The 18,439-nt window shown below is 50.1% G+C and overlaps 2 protein-coding genes across 2 annotated transcripts; one reads left to right on the forward strand and one right to left on the reverse strand.

Annotated features, from left to right (window-relative positions):
• Positions 1 to 270: 270 nt before the first annotated feature.
• Positions 271 to 1,416, forward strand: ACKR2 (atypical chemokine receptor 2; the record flags this gene model as incomplete). The annotated part of the gene is made up of 1 exon (XM_080934700.1): positions 271 to 1,416. The coding sequence occupies one exon, from the start codon at positions 271 to 273 to the stop codon at positions 1,414 to 1,416; it is 1,146 nt and encodes a 381-aa protein (XP_080790826.1).
• A 5,112-nt stretch (positions 1,417 to 6,528) lies between these two features.
• On the reverse strand, positions 6,529 to 8,043 carry CYP8B1 (cytochrome P450 family 8 subfamily B member 1; the record flags this gene model as incomplete). Its single annotated transcript, XM_080934701.1, has 1 exon — positions 6,529 to 8,043. One exon carries the CDS (start codon positions 8,041 to 8,043, stop codon positions 6,529 to 6,531), a length of 1,515 nt encoding a protein of 504 aa, XP_080790827.1.
• Between the last annotated feature and the right edge of the window lie 10,396 nt (positions 8,044 to 18,439).

Raw genomic sequence — 18,439 nt, forward strand, 5'->3', positions numbered from 1 at the left:
TCTGTGTGTTTAAATGTTCACGTATGTGAGCACGGGAATGTGAGTGTGGATGTCAGAGGACAGGCTCTTGTCCCAGTTTCTTCTTCACTGACACAGGCCAGCTGGCCGGCGAGCTGCTGATACTCGGCCTCTGTCTCCACCTTGCACGGTCCCAGGATGATAGATGTTTCTTCTGCCTCTAGCTTTGTGCAGATGCTGAGGATGCTTGTGCCCGCTGAGCCACCTCCTCAGGCCCTCACTGCGGCTTTTGTTTTCTGCAGAACTTGAGACATGCCCACCATTGCTTCCCCGCTGCTCCTTACCACCATCGGTTCTGAGAACAGCAGCGCCGTCTACGACTATGACTACTTAGATGATGTGACCATCTTGGTTTGCAGGAAGGATGAGGTCCTGTCCTTTGGAAGGGTCTTTCTGCCGGTCGTCTATAGTCTGGTCTTCGTGCTGGGCTTGGCTGGCAACCTCCTTCTCCTGGTACTACTGCTCCAGTCTGTGCCTCGTCGACGGGTGACTGAGCTGTACCTGCTGAACCTGGCCGTCTCCAACCTCTTGTTTGTAGTGACGATGCCCTTCTGGGCCGTCTCTGTGGCCTGGCATTGGGTTTTCGGCAGTTTCTTGTGCAAGGTGGTGAGCACGCTCTACTCTATCAACTTTTACTGTGGCATCTTCTTCATCACCTGCATGAGCCTGGACAAATACCTGGACATTGTCCACGCTCCACCCCTCCCCAGGCCTAAGACCAGGTTCAGGAACCTGCTTCTCATCGCCATGGTGTGGACCATGGCCCTGGCCGTCTCTGTCCCAGAAATGGTCTTCGTGCAGGCCCACCAGACCTTTGATGGCTTGTGGCACTGCTTTGCGGATTTTGGGGGACACGCCACCATTTGGAAGCTGTACCTGCGTTTCCAGCAGAACCTTCTGGGGTTTCTCCTCCCGCTCTTGGCCATGATCTTCTTTTACTCACGCATCGGCTGTGTTCTGGTCAGGCTGAGGCCGCAGGGCCGAGGCCGGGCTCTGAGGACAGCCGTGGCCCTGGTTGTGGTCTTCTTCCTGCTGTGGTTCCCATACAACCTCACCGTGTTTCTCCACTCGCTGCTGGACCTGCACGTCTTTGGGGACTGTGAGGTCAGCCACCGGCTGGACTATATGTTGCAGGTGACAGAGAGCCTGGCCTTCTCCCATTGCTGCTTCACCCCAGCCCTCTATGCCTTCTCCAGCCGCCGCTTCCGCCAGCACCTGAAAGCGTTCCTGTCCGTGGTGCTGAGATGGCACCAGGCACCTGGCACCACCCATGCCCCTCCATCCGACCATTCTGAGAGCAGCAGAGTGACTGCCCAGGAAGATGTGGTCAGCATGAATGACCTCGGGGGGAGGCAGGCTGACGACCCCCTTAGCAAGGGGCAGATGGGGAATAGTTAGGCCCCAGTGGCCATGCCATGGTCTGGGAACAGAAGTGCTCTTGAGGCATGGCATGGCTGTGCTGCTTGCACCAATGGTTCTCAACCACTAGCAGCCCTTGCTCACCACTGACTCACTGAAGGTGAGCCCTTGCTCACCCTTCCTCCTTCCACTTCCGGGACCCCACACTCTCTGCTGAGCCACAGCAGCTAGGCACTGGTCTCCCTCCCATCCCTGCGCTTCTGCTTTTCCTGGCGCCCAGCAGCCAATGAGGACACTCCACTCTTGGCCTCATACCTTCAAGGGCTATCAAAGATCAGTCTGTGACTTCATCTCCTCCGCACTCCCGCACTCCCGCCTGGTCTCTGGCTGCACTGGCTTCCCCTAGTTCCTGGAGCATTCCAGGTTCTTTCCAGTAGGGGTAGTTCAGCTATGCCATCTTCCTGGACTTCTTTCTTCACCAGACTTTCTCTCCTTGGGGAGAATTTGGCTTGTTCCTTCACTTCCTGGGGTCGTGACTCTGGTCTCACCTTGTTGGTGAAGGAGGGGGCCCCGTGCCCACCCTGCTTAATGCCCTGTCTATACACCCAATGCTCACGAGTCTCTGCAGGTACTACTTTTACCTCGTGCAGGGACTTCTTCTGCTGTGTTCCCTGCTGACTGGATCAAGCCCACCCACGAGGTGAGCTGTAGAGTAAGGCTCTTGGTGAGTGGCTCCCTGATGTCCTCAGACTTGTACCACAGAAGCTCGTGTGTGGGGACAGCCACAGGGTCTCCACCCTCCAGGGCCCCTTTTTCTGTAGCTCAGATGGGAACATACCTTCCTGCCTTATGTGTGGTCTGAAGGCACTGGAGGTACTGTAGCCAGAGGACAGCCCAGAGGTGCACATCTTGCAGAAGGAAGGAAGGGACCATCCCAGCTCTGGTCTTGGGGTCTGTCAGTTAATTAAATCTTTATCAGGACTTTAAAAAACATATGCTGGTGAGCCCCTTAACACATCCTGCTGAGAAAACGGGGTACCCACATGTGGGTGAAGCTAGATTCCTGTCTCTCATGTGGTACAAAGATCCTCTGAAAATGGATCAAGGACTCTAACCCGAAGCTTCGAAACCATCAGAGAAAAACACACGGGAAGCAACCGAAGACATCATCAGAAGCAAGGTCTTTCTGAACAGAGCATCCATAGCCAAGGAACACTCGGATCACATGAAATTATAGTCTCCATGGTATGGGGACAAATCGGTCAGCATTCACCTAGTGGGGCCCAATATCCAAACTGTACAGGGAACAAAAAGTTGACAAAGTCAAAGAATCCAATAAAAAAAAAAATGCATGACTGATCTGAACAGATGTCTCTCAAAAGAAATGCCGATAATACATGAAAAACATTCTGTATCCGTGTATGTGTGTGTGTGTGTGTGTGTGTGTACGTGCAGGTGCCCATGAGTATGTATGTGCCTGTGTGTGGAAATCAGAGGACAACCTCAGGTGTCCTTTCTCAGGTGCCACCCACCTTTGTTTTCTGAGACAGGTTTCTCTGGCTTTGAACTCACCAGGTAGACAAGGATGACCACCATGTCTCTCTGTTCAACAACGAGATTATAGCTGTATGTGTACGATGCCTGGCTTTTATGTGCAGGTTCTGGGGTCAGGAAGTAGAGAGAGATGAAGGCTCAGTTCTCTGAACGCGTTCCTGACCCTGTCTGTAGAATGCTACCGCCCACAGTTAGGGCAAGGCCAGCCTACCTCAGTGAGTCTAATCTGAGAACTCCTTCACACAGCCTACAAGCTGCCTACCTCCTGTCACACTGACAATAGAAGTCATAACAGAACCTTTCCTTTTCCTTTCTTTACTTCCTCCCTCCTTCTTTCATCCCTCCCCTCCTCTCCCTCCCTCCTTCCTTCTTTTCCTCCTTCCCTCTCCTCCTCCTTCACTCTTTCCTTCTCCCCCCATTCCACCTCCCTCCTTCTTTCTTCCCTCCCCGCTTCCCTCCTTCCTTCTCTCTTTCTCTCCTTTTTTTCTTTTCAATTTCTTACTAAGTTCTTTTTTGAATGACTGGCTAGTGAACAGAGAATTGAACAGGAAGTCAGTGTCCCACCCATTTCTTTTGAGCTCAGTAATGGTGTGCCTACACATACACATATACACTTAAAGATATACATGCACACACATACATATATTCACACACATCCCAGTTGCCCCTCCATGTGCCTGACTTAACTTTGGTGCTTTTCATTCTTCATGTTTCCATCCCCAACCTCTTTCAGCTCCAAGGCCTTCAGGTCTCTCTGTCCAAGGCCCAGATCCTCCCTCTCAGGAGGGACTCCAGGCTCCCTCAGTTCCTTATCTGCAGTTGGTGATTTGTCTCAGAACATGGGGTAAGGGTATTAGACCTCCTGAAACCACACACACCAAACAGACGGATGAGCTTTGGCAACAGGACCAATGTCCCCCAAGTCCCTCACTTTCTGCCCATGATGCCCAAATGGGATGAGACATGGTACGCCAGGTGAGGGAGTTCAGGAGCTTTGTGACTAGCCTTGATGAAGGATGTGTTTCTGTCTGGAACATGCCTGAACACATATGTATCTGTCCCTGACAGTATGTTGTATGGGTGCATAAATACTCATAGCTGTGGGTGTGGATTGGCTTAGAATGTGTGTCTGGTATGTGTTCGCCTGCTGGCTTTCTAACTGTTCCTACACGTCTATGTACGTGTGGGTACGCACCTCCCGGGAAAGACAGACGCAGGCTCTGAGGGGGAACTGTCGGTAGGCACACACCACTGCTCGTCACCACAGGGAGCTGTGTAGCAGCTCAGCAGTCCTCACAGGCCTATGCATTGCTCTGATCCCTGCTCTGTCTTTACAAGACCTACCAAGCCTGGATCCCTGATGGCACACCAGCCTTAGTTAGCAGGCTCCAGGCTCTGTGGGGCTGATGTCCTCTTCTCTGCCGGCTGAAGGAGAAGGAAAGGCTGCTGGACCTTCAGCTCTGTGCTTTGAGAGTGTTCACAGCGGTGATATGGACAAGTCTTTTCCTTTCTGGGTACCTAAAAATCATTCCAGGAGAGTTGTTTTACTATATGTTGTTTTGTCTTTATGGATTTTGATGGGGACAGCCCTTACTCTGAAGCCTAGGCTGCCTCAGACTCCTGAGCGCCACATCCCCGGTGTGTGCCAACAGCCCCAGCTGAAAAGACGCTTCTGGTCTGGCTTTATTGTGAGCTGTCTCCAGGGAGAGACTCCAATTGCTGCTCTATCTTTGGAGATTCTTAGGAGGAAGGAGCTGAAAGACACAGACATGAAGAAAGGGACTCGGGACTGCTGGGCTGGGCGGGTGTGACTGTACCGGGGCTGTCTCTGTCCGCCCTCATGGATGGGTCCCAGAACCACCAGGACCAAGGACTGAACCCGCCAGGGTATGTTAACCTGTCTGTTTACTTCTGCCCACCAAGTGTGCGGGACGTGATAGAAACTTGATTTCTCCAGCCCTGGCAAATTTCCTCTGTACTCAAATTGTTTCCTGCCCTCCCATGACCCCAGGCATCCTGGATCATGAGACAGGTGACCTCACAGCTAGACATGCTTCCCGGGTTGGAAGGATGAACAAGTGATGGTGCAAGAGCTGAGGCTGGCTGGGCAAAGAGAGGCTGCCGATGTGTGTGATGGGAAGATCCTGGAGAAGGGGGTCCAGGCTGAGGGCCTTCCCTGACCCTGCTCTGTGTCCTCTCAGTCTGCCTGTTCTGTCCCGAGCACTGCTCTGATACTAGACAGAAGCCCAAGCTGGGGGCAACTCGCTGTGTGACCCTACACAAAGAACGACCTCTCTCTAGTGAGGTCAGTCTGGAGGTCTGATAGAGCCCCTACCTGGTCAGGAGTACTAAGACAGCCTGCCCATGTATGCAAGGCTAGGAACACAAGGGAGGAGAAGCATCCGGATGTGAGAGGAGGCCTGGGGTGGAGAGCTGAGAGTCATAATGGCGAGCTTCTTACCAAAGGTCCCCATGCAGCTAACTATCCCTTATGTCCAATTCAGTGGGCAGAGAAAGGGGTAACCATTGCTGTGCCCCCTCCTTTCCACGTATCTGGGGAAGGGGGGCATGGAACAGGAGCCTGGCCTGTGAACAGACTGGGAATGCCGAGGGCCTGAGTCTCCTGATTCTGAACCAGAAGCTGCTGGTGCAAGGGCAGATTTTCCAGAAAGTTCTCCTTTCTGAAAAGGACCTTGGACACTGTGCGAACAAAGGGGTGAGGATGTCGGGCCTGGTGTGTGGAGACAGCAGCTGAGGTAGGCAGAAAGTGACATCTCAGAGGCGTTACCGGGTCTGAGTGGACAGAACTGGGCCCGAGTGTCTGAGGTGTTTGGAATATGCTTGGGGTCATGGGTGAAGAGGAGAGCGGAGCAGACAGGTGGGGAGGTAGGAAAGGGAGCCATCAACAGAGTGTGGGGAGGATGCAGAGTTGCGCATGCACCGAGCGTATCGGAGTGGCCGCGAGATCCCACAGGATGGGTCGGAAAAACCAATATAGCAGAGGAAAACATGCAGATTAGACACAGGCATAGGGAGGCCAGCTGGAGCGGCTCCTGTACCAAATGTGGCCATTCTCTAGACTTAGCTAGACCACTTTCAAAAGCACTGAAGAGTTTGGTGGCAAGATACGCAAGTTCCCTGGAAATTCTGGGCTAAGGGAAACACACCAGAAAACAAGCCTCACATTAATCCTTTGCTTCTAGTACTTATTTATTAGGAAATTAACAACTGCACACATGGCTTGATTCCATTGAGTAACATCTCCGGAGTCTGAACCGACAGGATCTGGAGTAAGGGCAGTGAGTAAGGCGGGTAGGATGGGCTGACACAGCATTTGCAAGACACTGTTTGACTCTTAGGAGCTGGCTTTGTCCTCCAGGATAAAGTCAAGCCTGGGTGGGCAACCAGTTGTAAATTAGATGGACCACAGGTGGACCTGAGAGGAGGCAGAAACTGCCGAGGGACGGCATGTGACAGGGAGCATGTCAGATCTCTGAGGTGTCTAGGAGGCAAGACAGCAGGGATGGCAGGGAGAGGTAGGGGTGCTTCAGAGCCAGAGGATGGGGGTTCAGGGCTGCTCTGGGCTGCAGGGTGCGCTCAGGCCTGAGCTCTCTGCACGGGCTTCAGGCGGTATCGGAAGCGTACGTCCTGGCTGGGCTGGGAGGTGCCGAAACCCCAGCGGCTTGGGTCAAGAGTGGGTATAGGCATGTCAGGGTCCACCAGCTCGAAGTCAAAGTACATGAGCATAAGAAGGACAAAAGTCTTCATCTCACTGAGGGCGAAGAACCTACCAGGGCAGATGGAGACCCCCGAGCCCCAGGGCATGCTGTAATGGTGGATCTTCTTGCCTGACTTGTAGAAGTCCACTTTCCGGGTGCCGTCAGGGTTGAGGAACCGATCGTACTTAAAGGCTGTGGGCTCAGGGTGGATGTCAGGGTCCATGTGTACCGAGAGGTAGGGGAAGAGGGCCACCTTATCTCCACGACGGATCTGGTACTCTTGTCCACTGGCCATCTTTAGGACATAATCCTCCTGTGCCACCCTGAGGAGGGTGGGGGTGGCACAGAGACGCAGAGTCTCTTCCATCACGCTGTCTAGCACTGGAGTGCGCTTTAGGGCACCAAGCGTGAAGGTAAAGGGCTTCTCGGCTTCCAACCTGGCCTCACCTAGGACCCGGGTGGCTTCCTCACGCACGGCCTTCATGGCGTCCTGATGCTTCAGAAGGAATATGAGGACCCAGAAGCAGGTGGGCCCTGTGTTCCCTTGGGAGGCCCAGAGCATCATAAAGGTAAATTTTTCCTGCATGGATGAAGCTGTTCCTCGCTCCCTCAGAAACCGAAGCATGTAGGCTAACCAGTTACTTATGCTGTTTTCCTCCAGGTTTTGCTTCACAGAGAGTTTCCGGTGGAAGAGATGCTGCAGTTGGCTTATCTCTACCCACTCCCGGGGCCCCAGCAGGGAGTAGACGAACCTGGGGAAAAGTAGGTCAAACCGGCGGAACTTCACGAACAGTTCATCAGCCTCATGCAGATCCTGCTCCTTGTCCTTGGTGTAGCCGAACAAGCTCAGGAAGCCAGCCTTAAACAAGACTCTGTAGCAGAAATGGAACAGGTCGTCTTCACACCAGGAGCTGGCACCCAGACTCTGGCCTTTGGGCCCTAGCATCACCAAGGACAGGCTGTCCAGCATGACCTGGTTGAGGTCCTCCAAGCCGTGTCCCATTAGATGCTTGGCACTAGCTGAGTGGACCATTTGGTTGTCCTCTTCTGCCGCCTGGTACCCAAAGACCTTGAACACCAGTTCTCGTGCGTACTCCTCAAAGTCTAGCGCTCTCTGTGTGTTCTTAACGATGGGGCCAAAGGAGAGAGGGTCCATGACAAAGGTGAAGTACTGGCCTCCTAGCTGCAACGTGAACACATCCCCGTGCTTGGCCCGCATTCCCTTCAAGAACTCGAACATGTTCTTCCGGAAAGCCATGGCGTGACCCAGCCAGGGCACAAAACCCTTGTCCAGAGGTGGTTCCCAGGGCCTGCGGTGCCTGAGCCGCAAGGACAGGCACAGGCATCCCAAAACCGTGAGCAGAGCTCCTAGGACAGAACCCCACAGCATCATGGCTAGGCTCCAGCAGGCTGAGGTCCGCACAGCAGCACTTGTCAGCTCTCCAGGGCTGGAATTGCTTTATGTGGCCTTCGTAAGCTGGCAACACAAAGGTCCGTACCCTTGGACCTTGCCCCAAGGCCGAGACGTGGTAAATAACTCTAGTTAGCTGGCGCATGGAGAGAAATGTTATTCCAACTTAACATATGACACAGCAGACTGTGGTCAGGTAAGAGGAGGAAGGGATGACCAGAAAGAAGATGAAAGAAAATAAAAGCCACGGGTTGTGTACCAGCTGTGTACTTTGCTCAGACAGCTTGGGTGCAGGTCTGGGGTGTAATCTCCATATTTGCCTGCTTCGAGCCCACCCCCACCGACTGCTCACACTCCTGTCCCTTCACACACCAATTCATTTGCTAGCTCATTCACTAAACGTACACAGCTCTCTCCTCTTCTCCAAACTATTGTTTGTAAATCGTGTGTGTGTGTGTGAGTGTGTGTGTGTGTGTGTGTGTGTATGTGTGTGAGTTTGTGTATATGTGAGTGTGTGAGTTTGTGTGTGTGTGTGAGTGTGTGTGTTAGAGTGTGTGAGTTTATGTGTATGTGAGTGTGTGAGTGTGTGTGTGTGAGTATGTGAGTATGAGTGTGTGAGTGTGTGAGTTTGTATGTGTGTGTGTGTGTGAGTGTGTGTGTGTTTGTGTGTATATGAGTATGTGAGTTTGTGTGTGTGTGTGTGTGTGAGAGAGAGTGTGTGAGTGTGAGAGTGTGTGTTTGTATGTGTGTGTGAGTGTGTAAGTGTGTGTGTGTTTGTGTGTATGTGAGTGTGTGTGAGTGTGTGTTTTGTGAGTGTGTGAGTGTGTGTGTGTGTGTGTGAGCGTGTAAGTTTGTGTGTATGTGTGTGTATTTTGGGAGAGGTACATGTTTGGTATCTTCTGCTGCTAAATCTTCACCTGATTTTGTTAAATCTACCTCTTCCTTCCTTCCTTCCTTCCTTCCTTCCTTTCTTTTTCTCTCTTTCTTTCTTCCTTTTAAGATTATTTTTGTTTACTATATGCATATATACCATATGCAAGTCTGCTGCCTGTGCAAACCAAGAAAGGCACTGGATCTCTTGGAACTGGAGTTCCAGGAGGTTGTGAGCCTCCTGGTGTGGGTACTGGGAACCGAATCTGGGTTCTCTAGAAAAGCAGAAAAGGCTGTAAACTGATGAGCTACCTCTCTCCAGCCTCTGTAACTTTTTTTTTTTTTTTTTTTTTTTTTTGCGGTAGGATCTCTCCCTGGACTTGGAGCTCACTAGCAACACAGGCCGCTGAGCTCCCAGGATCCTCTTTCTGCCTTTGTTGGGAGTTGCAGGAGTGCACTGGAGAGCCTGGCTTGAACATAGGAGACCCCAATTCCTCCCCACAGTGACACACTTCCTCCAACAAGGCCACCCCCACTCTAACAGTGCCGTTCACTATGAGACGTATTAAAACACATGAGCCTATGGGGGCCAGTCCTATTCAAACCACCATACCCTGTGTTGGTGCTTTTGGGAGGAAGAAGAGAGTATCTATTCTGCAGTAAGGTATGAGTGGCCAGGAACAGAGTCAAGTTGCCACAATTACAATATTTCAACCTGGTAACAATTCACTGAGGTTTTTTATAAGACTAGAGCAAAGAGAGTTACAAATGGCCGCACCTCTCAAGCCTTGGCAGGAGCAGCAGATGGGTGGGTCAGGAGAGATGGGGTCTCCTCTGCTGGCCTCAGACGCTATGTGATGGCAGTTGTAGCTTTGGGGTTAGATGAAACTCGGGCATCTGCTTGCACTCTGACAGGACTGTAAGCAACAAGTAGCTACTACGCAGGGGGCCAGCAAACCCCAAGAGAATTTGGCTCTGGACCTGAAACATTTTAACTCTCCATACCCACTGAAGTTTTAATCAGCCAGTCCAACAGAATATGTACTTTCTGTCTTACAACAGAAGGTGTGGCTTTCTTTCTTTCTTTGCAAATTTCTAAACTACTGTCAAACTTCCCCATCTGCGAATTGGGACTTGGATACCTCAGACCATTGGTCTATAGATCCTGCTGACTGAGCTTTCTCTGCCTCAAGGAGTTCTCCCTAGCAAGGAGCAGGAACTATATACACCCTGCCTCCAGGAAGTCCTCCGTGATTTCAACTGCAGCATATCCCATCTCTGGGGCTTTGGGTTGAGTCATAAACTGTGAGCCAAACACATCAAGCTGAAATCTGTCCTGTAGTTTTAATGCATAGAGCATTTTACTTTTCTTCCCTTCATCCACCCTCTGCTTCCTGGAACAGCCTGACATAGCCAGTCAGAATGTATGAGCAAGTGTGTGTGTGTGTGTGTGTGTGTGTGTGTTTGTATGTTAGGGTTTCTATAGAGGTAATAAAACACCATGACAAAATCAACCTGAGGAGGAAAGGGTTTGCCTCATCTTCCGGGTTGCACTCCATCACTGCGGGAAGCCAGGGCAGGAGTCTGCATTGAGGTCAGCCTTCCCACACCAATCATTAATCAACAGCATGCACTATATATAGTCTTGCTGACAGGCCAACCTGGTGGGGGCACTTTTTCAACTGATGTTCCTCTTCCCAGATGACTCTTGCAGCCTCAGGTTGACAAAAACTACCTAGGACAGAAGCTAGTCTTTCTTTGTTCCAGCAATTTGGAGTCATTAAGAATATAGACTGGTCCCTATCAGTGTTGTCATGCTAGGTCCTGGCTCTTCTTTCCAGCCCCATGCTCCCAGATATAAAACTCAGACTCCAAATTTATTTACAAATGCCATGGCCTGGTTCAACAAATTGCTAGTTGGCCAACAACAAAGTATTGGCCAGTCCAGTAGATAAAGGCAATGGGGTATGAATCTTAGAATAATGACTGTGCGAGTTGGTTAATTGGAGTTAGGAGCAGCCCAGATGAAACACAAAAAGTTATATAAAGGAGTTATTGGCTAGGAAATATACAGAACGACACAGAGGATAGATATCTGCTCAGCTCTTGTGCTGAGTGTCTTAGTCAGGGTCTTACTGCTGTGAACAGACACCATGACCAATGCAACTCTTATAAGGACATTTAATTAAGGCTGGCTTACAGGTTAGAAGGTCAGTCCATTAGCAAGGTTGGAACATATGTAGCAGCTTCCAGGCAGACATGGGGCTGGAGGGACTGAACTGAGGTTGTTCCACCTTCTGTTCTGAAGGCAGCTAGGAGATGACTGGATTTCAGGGAGCTAGGGTGAGGGTCTTAAAGCCCACAGTGACACACCTACTTCAACAAGGCCACACCTCCTAATAGTACCACTCTCTGGGCCAAGCATTTATAAATCATCACACTGATTAAGGCTTATTATAAATGAACAGTCCTGTGTGTTTCTTTCATCCGAGAACTGAATGACCAAAGAGGGAGTGAAAACCCCAGATTGAGATGAAATATCTTCAGCAACATATTGGGTCAGGTTGTTCATTCAGTAAGAGGCTAAGATAACTGAGAGAGCCTGCTTTGGAGACATCGGAGGGATCAGGCGGGGACTAAAATAAGTGACACAAAGTCCCTATTCTGTGCACGTTTCTGCAGTGGTCTTCCCCAGTGCCCCTCAGTCCTTGCTGTGGTGGTTTGGATGAGTGTCCTCCATGGGCTTGGGTAGATGTTCCAGTGGGTAGAACAGTTTGGGAGCTTTAGGAACTGCGGCCTTGCTGGAGAAAGTGTGTCACCAGGGACAGATGTCGATCGTTCACAGACTTGCTCTACTTGGTGCTCACTGTGCGCTGTGCTTATGCTGCAGAAACAGGATGATACCAATTAAAACGTTATTTATAGTGTGGTGTGTGTATGTGTGTATGTATGTGTTTTTGTGTATGTGTGAGTATGTGTGTGTATGTGTTTGTGTATATGTGTGTATATTTGTGAGTATGTGTGTGTATGTGTGTGTATGTATGTGTGTATGTGTGTATGCATGTGTGTGTATGTGTGTGTGTATGTGTGTATGTGTGTGTATGTGTTTGTGTGTGTGTATGTGTTTGTGTATGTGTGTATGTGTGTATGTGTGTGTATGTGTTTGTGTGTGTGTATGTGTGTGTATGTGTTTGTGTATGTGTGTATGTGTGTGTATGTGTATGTGTGTGTATGTGTGTGTGAGAACGCTTATGCATCTGAGTACAGTACCTTGGAGGATGTCAGATCCCCTGGAGCTAGAGTTATCAGGTGTCTGAGCTGTCTGATATAAAAAAAATTCATTTTTTCCTCTTTCCAGCCCCTGTTTGCAGAATGATGATTCTGAGAACAATCGTTTATTAATAAATGCCTAGGCCCCAAGGTTTGGCTTTTCCCCTAACTCACTTGTAACTTATTTAGCTCATCAAACTATTCTGTTTTCCACACTGTTAGCTCTCCCAGCTTCATGTATCCAAGTCCAAGTGAACCTCATCTTTATCCTACTCTAAATTTAGCTACCTACAGGTTTACATCCGTCTCCTCATTGTTCCTGAGGTAAGGGTGGAAATCTCTGGAAAAAAACTCTCAAGCCTCTGACTATCTCCCAGAATTCTCCCTCTTTCTGTCAGTGTTCCACTTCCTGTTTCCTGCCTCAGTCCATTGGCCATAGTCTTTTTTTGTTGACAGGTGATGCTTTTAAGAGATCCTCTCTACAGCCCAACATGGGTGCTGGGTACTGAACTCAGTCCTCTGTAAGAACACCAGATGTCCTAGGTATTATGCTAAGTGCTAGCCATATATTTACTTGGTCAAGCCTTGTACTAATCTATATAGGGGTTTGCCAAGGCTACCCTCAAATTCAGAGGTTCCCAAGGAGAATTTATGGGACCTGTCAGGTAGTTGTAAGATTTATTCCAAACGTGTAGCAAGGACACATGTCTGGATAGTAAGGAGAGAAGACACTGACAGAGCGCGAGGGGATCCGAGACAACTGTCTAACACTTTCTCCCTCCATGACGGGTCACAAGGATTCACTCTTCTAGCAATGGAAACACAGCAACAGGTCTGCAATGCGTCCTCAAGCCTTGGAAAGCTCCTGCGAGAGACAGCGCCTACGGTCCCTCAGGGACTGCTCACATACTCACCCTCTGCCTCTCCCACACCCCAATTCCAGACTCCCAGAGGAGAGCACGATCAGACATATTATGTTGTGCAACACATATAGGCACCAAGTAACGCCAGGGTTCCCTAAGTGTCTACTGGGGACACAGAGCCAAGTTCCAGAAGTCAGTCAACAACCTGCTTTGAAAGTAGGCCTTTGTAGGTCCCAGGCCTGCTCCATATGCCTCTACGGTGTGACTGTCCCCATGGGCAGAGCCTCGGCTCCGAGTGGTGTGCTGTGGAGCTTGGTTCTCTGCCTGTTATTTCCTGTCGACCTGTTCATCAGCAGCCTGTGCATTGTTCTTTCTGTCGGGAATGCTATTCTGTCTCTTTGCACGACTAGTTCCTTCTTAGTGTCCCTCCGGTTGACATTGCAATCTGCCCTCTCAAGAAGATTCTCCTGCCTATGCTCTGTGACAGATGTCTCCCCCCTGAAGGTACTCAGTGCATATTGCTCTGCCTTGTTTTCTCCAACGTGAAATCAGCCTACATCTTCCTTTCTACCGGCCCTTCCCCCACACTGGCAATTGGCAATCAGAAGAAAAGGCCCTGAGCTGTGTTTGTTAATCTCTGACAAAACTCCACCATCCCCGCTGAAGGAGGATTTGATAACCGTGTGTCGTCAGCTTTCCTGAGATTCTAGGAGCTGCTGTCAAAGTAAGCCTTTTGATTTATTCTTCTCTCATACAGTACATCCTGGCCACAGCCTCCCCTCTCTCCTCCTTCCAGCCCTCTCCCCATCTACCCTCTCTTCCAGATCAACTGTTTTCTTCAGGTTCCTATCAGAAAAGAAAAGGTTTCCCAGGGATATAACTGAAGATGGCATAAGAAGATGTCAGAAGACCGGGCACAGACCCTCGTATCAAGGCTGAACAAGCAACCAAGTAAGAGGAGAGGGCTCAGACAAGCGGGGGAGGTTTTGTTTTTTTGAGACAGGGTCTCACTACGCAGCCCTGGCTGGCCTGGAACTCACAGAGATTTGCCTGCCTCTGGCTCCCGGGTGCTGGGAGTAAAGCACACTTGATTGACCACATCTGGCCAGAACAAGTTCCACAAAGGAAGCCCTGGTTTTTAGGACCGTATCCTCAAACACACTCTGTGGCACAGGGCAGGCATTCTGTAAGCATTGGTCGGGGAGAGAATCATCACCCTAAAACCATCTCCAGCTACGGCTTCAGACATTCATACTTTACAGATAAGAACAGTGGGCTCAGGACCGAGGGTGGCTCCTCGGGGCACAGACAGAAGCAGCAGGGTCACTGTTGATGTGGAAGAGAGGAGAAACCAAACTAGAAACAGTTCATGGCTGAGCTTGGTGGAGCACCCCATAAATCCCCAGCGTTCAGGATCAAAAATCTTTCTTCAAAGAGTGATTGACAACTGACTAAGAAAATTAAAATAAGTGTTTATCAAGTAGACCCTGTTGGAAGCAGTGTGAACTGGAGTGGTATGAACTGAATGCTGTAGCCTGGGCAGTGCTGTATCTCAGTAGATCAAAAGGAGTGAGTCTGATCGTAGATAGAGCTGCTCGTAGCCTTGGTGGGAGAGATTTTTCTTTTGTAGTAGGCACAGTCAACTCATAATTGATCGTGTATTGGGATTACGTCAGCTTCCACCTCCCCCTGAAGACTCAGGGAACAGCCACAGAGCACAATGAATGTAAGAGCCAGAGGGTGGGGAGGCCTGTGAGACGCTGTCTTCTGGATGACATTGCATCCAAGGAAGTCACAGAAGATGTGTGTGTCTGCACAAGGTCAAACTGTCAATCCATCAACATGGATGGGAGTGCGCTCAAACATGAGATCACATCCTAGCTGAGGAGCTGTTGGCGCTTGATGGCTTCGGCTGAGAGGAATCACTTTTTCTTGGGGTTGTAGCTGCTGAGAGGTTGCCCACACCCCAGTGGATGGCACCGCAGCTGTGCACGCACGGGCATACTAATTGGACTCAGTGGCTTAGCAAGATGGGCCAGCCAGACAATCAGCAAATAAAGGTTCTGCTGCTAAGCTTGGAGAACTGAGTTTGGTCCCCATGAGGAGAAAACTGATTTCTGAACGTTGTTCTCTGACGTCCAAACATACACTGTCATGGCACACGTTCCTCCTGCCCCAGAATGAATAAATACATGTTGAGAGAGAGAGAGAGAGAGAGAGAGAGAGAGAGAGAGAGAGAGAGAGAGAGAAAGCTTGATGGTGTGGGGCTCAAGAGAAGTAGGGGACTGTAATCAAGACAGGTTGCATACATGAGACTGCGAATTTAAGATATAATATTAGTTTTCAAAGGAAAGGGAACAGGGTCAAAAGTATTTAAGGAAGATGAGTTTTGGGGTCAGACCTCTGAGGACCCCTTAGGTCAGGCTGAAAAAGGGAAGATGTTGCTGTGTGGTAGTAAATATTAGAAATGGTTCCAGGCACCACACCACGATACCTCCTGCTACGCTCTGTCCCTGGCGGTCTCTCCGCCTCCATGGCCAGCCCCATGCAGCAGCCACTTCCTCTCATTGCTCTCTGCTGTGAACTCTGCTCCCATTCCCAGCATCCGCCCCCTGTGGTTATTGTCACAATTCCCAGTGACCCAACAAAATCAAAACTCTTGAGGCTTGTAATTTATCCATCAGAGTTATGTCAGTAAATTCTCACCCCGAAAAATGTCCACACAATAAACTCAGAGCCAATTGCAATTGGTATAAACTGCCCACCTAGATAAGACAAGTTGTCCTGTAATAATCCATCCCTTATAAGATATTCGTAACTACTTGTGGCTATTTAAAGCCGCATGGGTCTGGGTCATCCTTCTCTTCCTCCATTTTGGTTTCTTCTCTATTTCTCCCGCCTCTCAAAAATTCTACGCCTGCCTTTCTTTTTCACTGCCCAATCACAGGCCCTGCCTTATCTTGCACTTGCCCTCACCTGCATATAGACAGCAACCACATTGCTGTCAACGGGACACTTGGGAAGAAGGCCTTAAAATAGCTGCTACAGGGCAGAGGAAAAGCCTGACCTGCCCATCCAGTGCAGGGCATCTTGGGACTGAAGCCTGGGTGTCAGTGGACATCTGGATATCCCGTCCCGGAAACTGATCTTCAGTTTGTACCACAGCAAGCCCTCAGGGAACACTGAGTTGTTAGCGGTTATTTATAACCTCAGAGAAGAAGCCCTGACTTCCATGTCTTCAGTGTGCTTGAAGTAACCCGAAGATATAACGTGCTCCCCCGCCCCCATCCCACATACTCAAGAACTTTGTGAAACACTGTCTGGGACCACTGTATGAGGCAATCTTTCCAGCAGTAAAACACTTCAAGTGGGGTACTTGAAGGCCAGAAGAACTTGCTCCTCCATGCAGGGGTGAGATTTGCATCTAGTGGCTGTGTTTAACGACACCTCGGTTGAATCACTGTCTTCTTGGGAATTGCTGCTCTCTGGCCGAACAGCTGGAAAGTCAGCTCGGTGACAAGGCTGAAGTGTCTGGGGCTCACTGGGTGATCTGACATCTGACAGGCAGTGGGGACAACTGCAGCTTTGTGAGCCGAGATGTGCAAGTTTAAGAGGGTCGATGTCTTATCTCCAGGGACAGGGCAAGGCAGAACCGTCAGAGACAGAGGGAAAGAGGGAGGTCAGGAGACAGGAAGTGCATGCTATACAATATGAGCTGACCAGAGCTGCCTGGGATGTTTCAGGAGCATGCTGGACAGCTGGCCCCAGAGGAACACAGAAGAAGTTAGTAGTGTGGGAGCACCAGGCATCCCTCCTCCTGGACAGTGGCTTCTCTGGAGCTCCATCTGCTTCCGAGGGAAAGAGAGACCCACTTTCACGGCCCAAGTTGATTTCTGACTTTTGGATGGTAATGTCTGCCCAGCTCCATGACAGGCATGTGGTCTGTGTCTGGGTGTTTGTTGGGGCCAGACTGCCCAATAAGGACCTTGTCCTCTAAGTATTGGACTTGTGGGCTGTGACTACCGACAGTTGCCCCATCTGAAAGCCGCAGACCCAGAGGCTGTGCACCATGGTTCACTGCTGGCTGAAGCAGTTTCTAGAATAAAAGAGCTCTGCCTTGTGTAAAATAACAGCTGTGGCCACCGGATCCAGGGGGAGACTCAGGTTCAGAGAAGACCTGGGAGAATCTTAGACTTCTACTTAAGCTGGTTCCCTCTGCAGCCCAAACCCGGAATCAATGTAAAAATGGCAAACTCAGAGAGAGTGCGGTTCCAGAGAGGGTAAAGGTTGGCAAAAGTCCTCAGAGGTCCACAGGAAACTGTGGGCAGAATGTTTTAGCTGTGACAAGACCCCCAAGAGAAACACATTAAAGGAAGGACAGTTTTGCTTTGACTCACAGCTCCTGTTAATTTTGGTTCTGTCACCGTAGTTCTGAGAAAAGGTTGATTAGAACAGGAATGGCCCGTAATTCAAGTCGCCTGGTTTAAGGCAGCCAGGCAGTAGCAGCACGGAGGACTTCTGTCCCCTCCCTCCGCTCTCAACAATGGCCTTCGATTACCATAGGAATCCACGGATGAATGGATTAATCTAGAGGAGTTCAGAGCCCTCACAGTCCAATCGATCAATCCCCAAAGCCTATCATCTGACACAAAACACAAAGGGTCCAGGAGCTCCTTTGGGGAGCATTTCATGTTCCAGCCAGAACAGGAAGGTAGCACATGAATGTGGTAGAATATTAGTGAAGCATCTTAATCTGTATTAGTGAGGCTCTGGTAGAGCCTCTCAGAAGACATCCATATCAGGCAAAGGGATGCCAATGGAGGAGTTAGAGAAAGGACTGAAGGAGCTGAAGGCATTTGCCACCTCATTGGAAGAACAACATTATCAACCAACCAGACCCCCCCCCCCCAGTGCTCCCAGGGGCTAAAGCATCAACCAAAGAGTGCACACGGAGAGACCCATGGCTCCAGCTGCATAGGAAGCAGAGGATGGCACTGTCTGGTATCATTAGGAGAAGCCCTCGGTCCTGTGAAGGCTCATTTCCCTAGTGTAGGGGAATGTCAGGGGTTTGAGGTGTATGTGTGTGGCTGGCAGGGGGCGTGGGGAGACAGGCAGATCATGTGTAGGGGATTTGGCTGTGTTCACGCAGAACAGCACATGTATGACAAGATGCCCAGAGGAAACAGAGAAGGGCAGAAAAGGAGCCCTTTTGAAGAAACAGCACTTGAAAACCCCCAAATTTGATAAGTCAACGATAAGTTCATACTTTTACATCATAACCCAGTGGTGAAAAGTCAGATGACAGGGAGGGAAGCTGACAAGGGACCGGGATAGGAGGCTCAAAAAACCACCGAGTTTGATATCAAGTGGTCAGG

Source organism: Micromys minutus (genome assembly GCF_963924665.1).
Source record: "Micromys minutus genome assembly, chromosome: 21".
In the NCBI taxonomy this organism is placed as follows: Eukaryota; Metazoa; Chordata; class Mammalia; order Rodentia; family Muridae; genus Micromys; species Micromys minutus.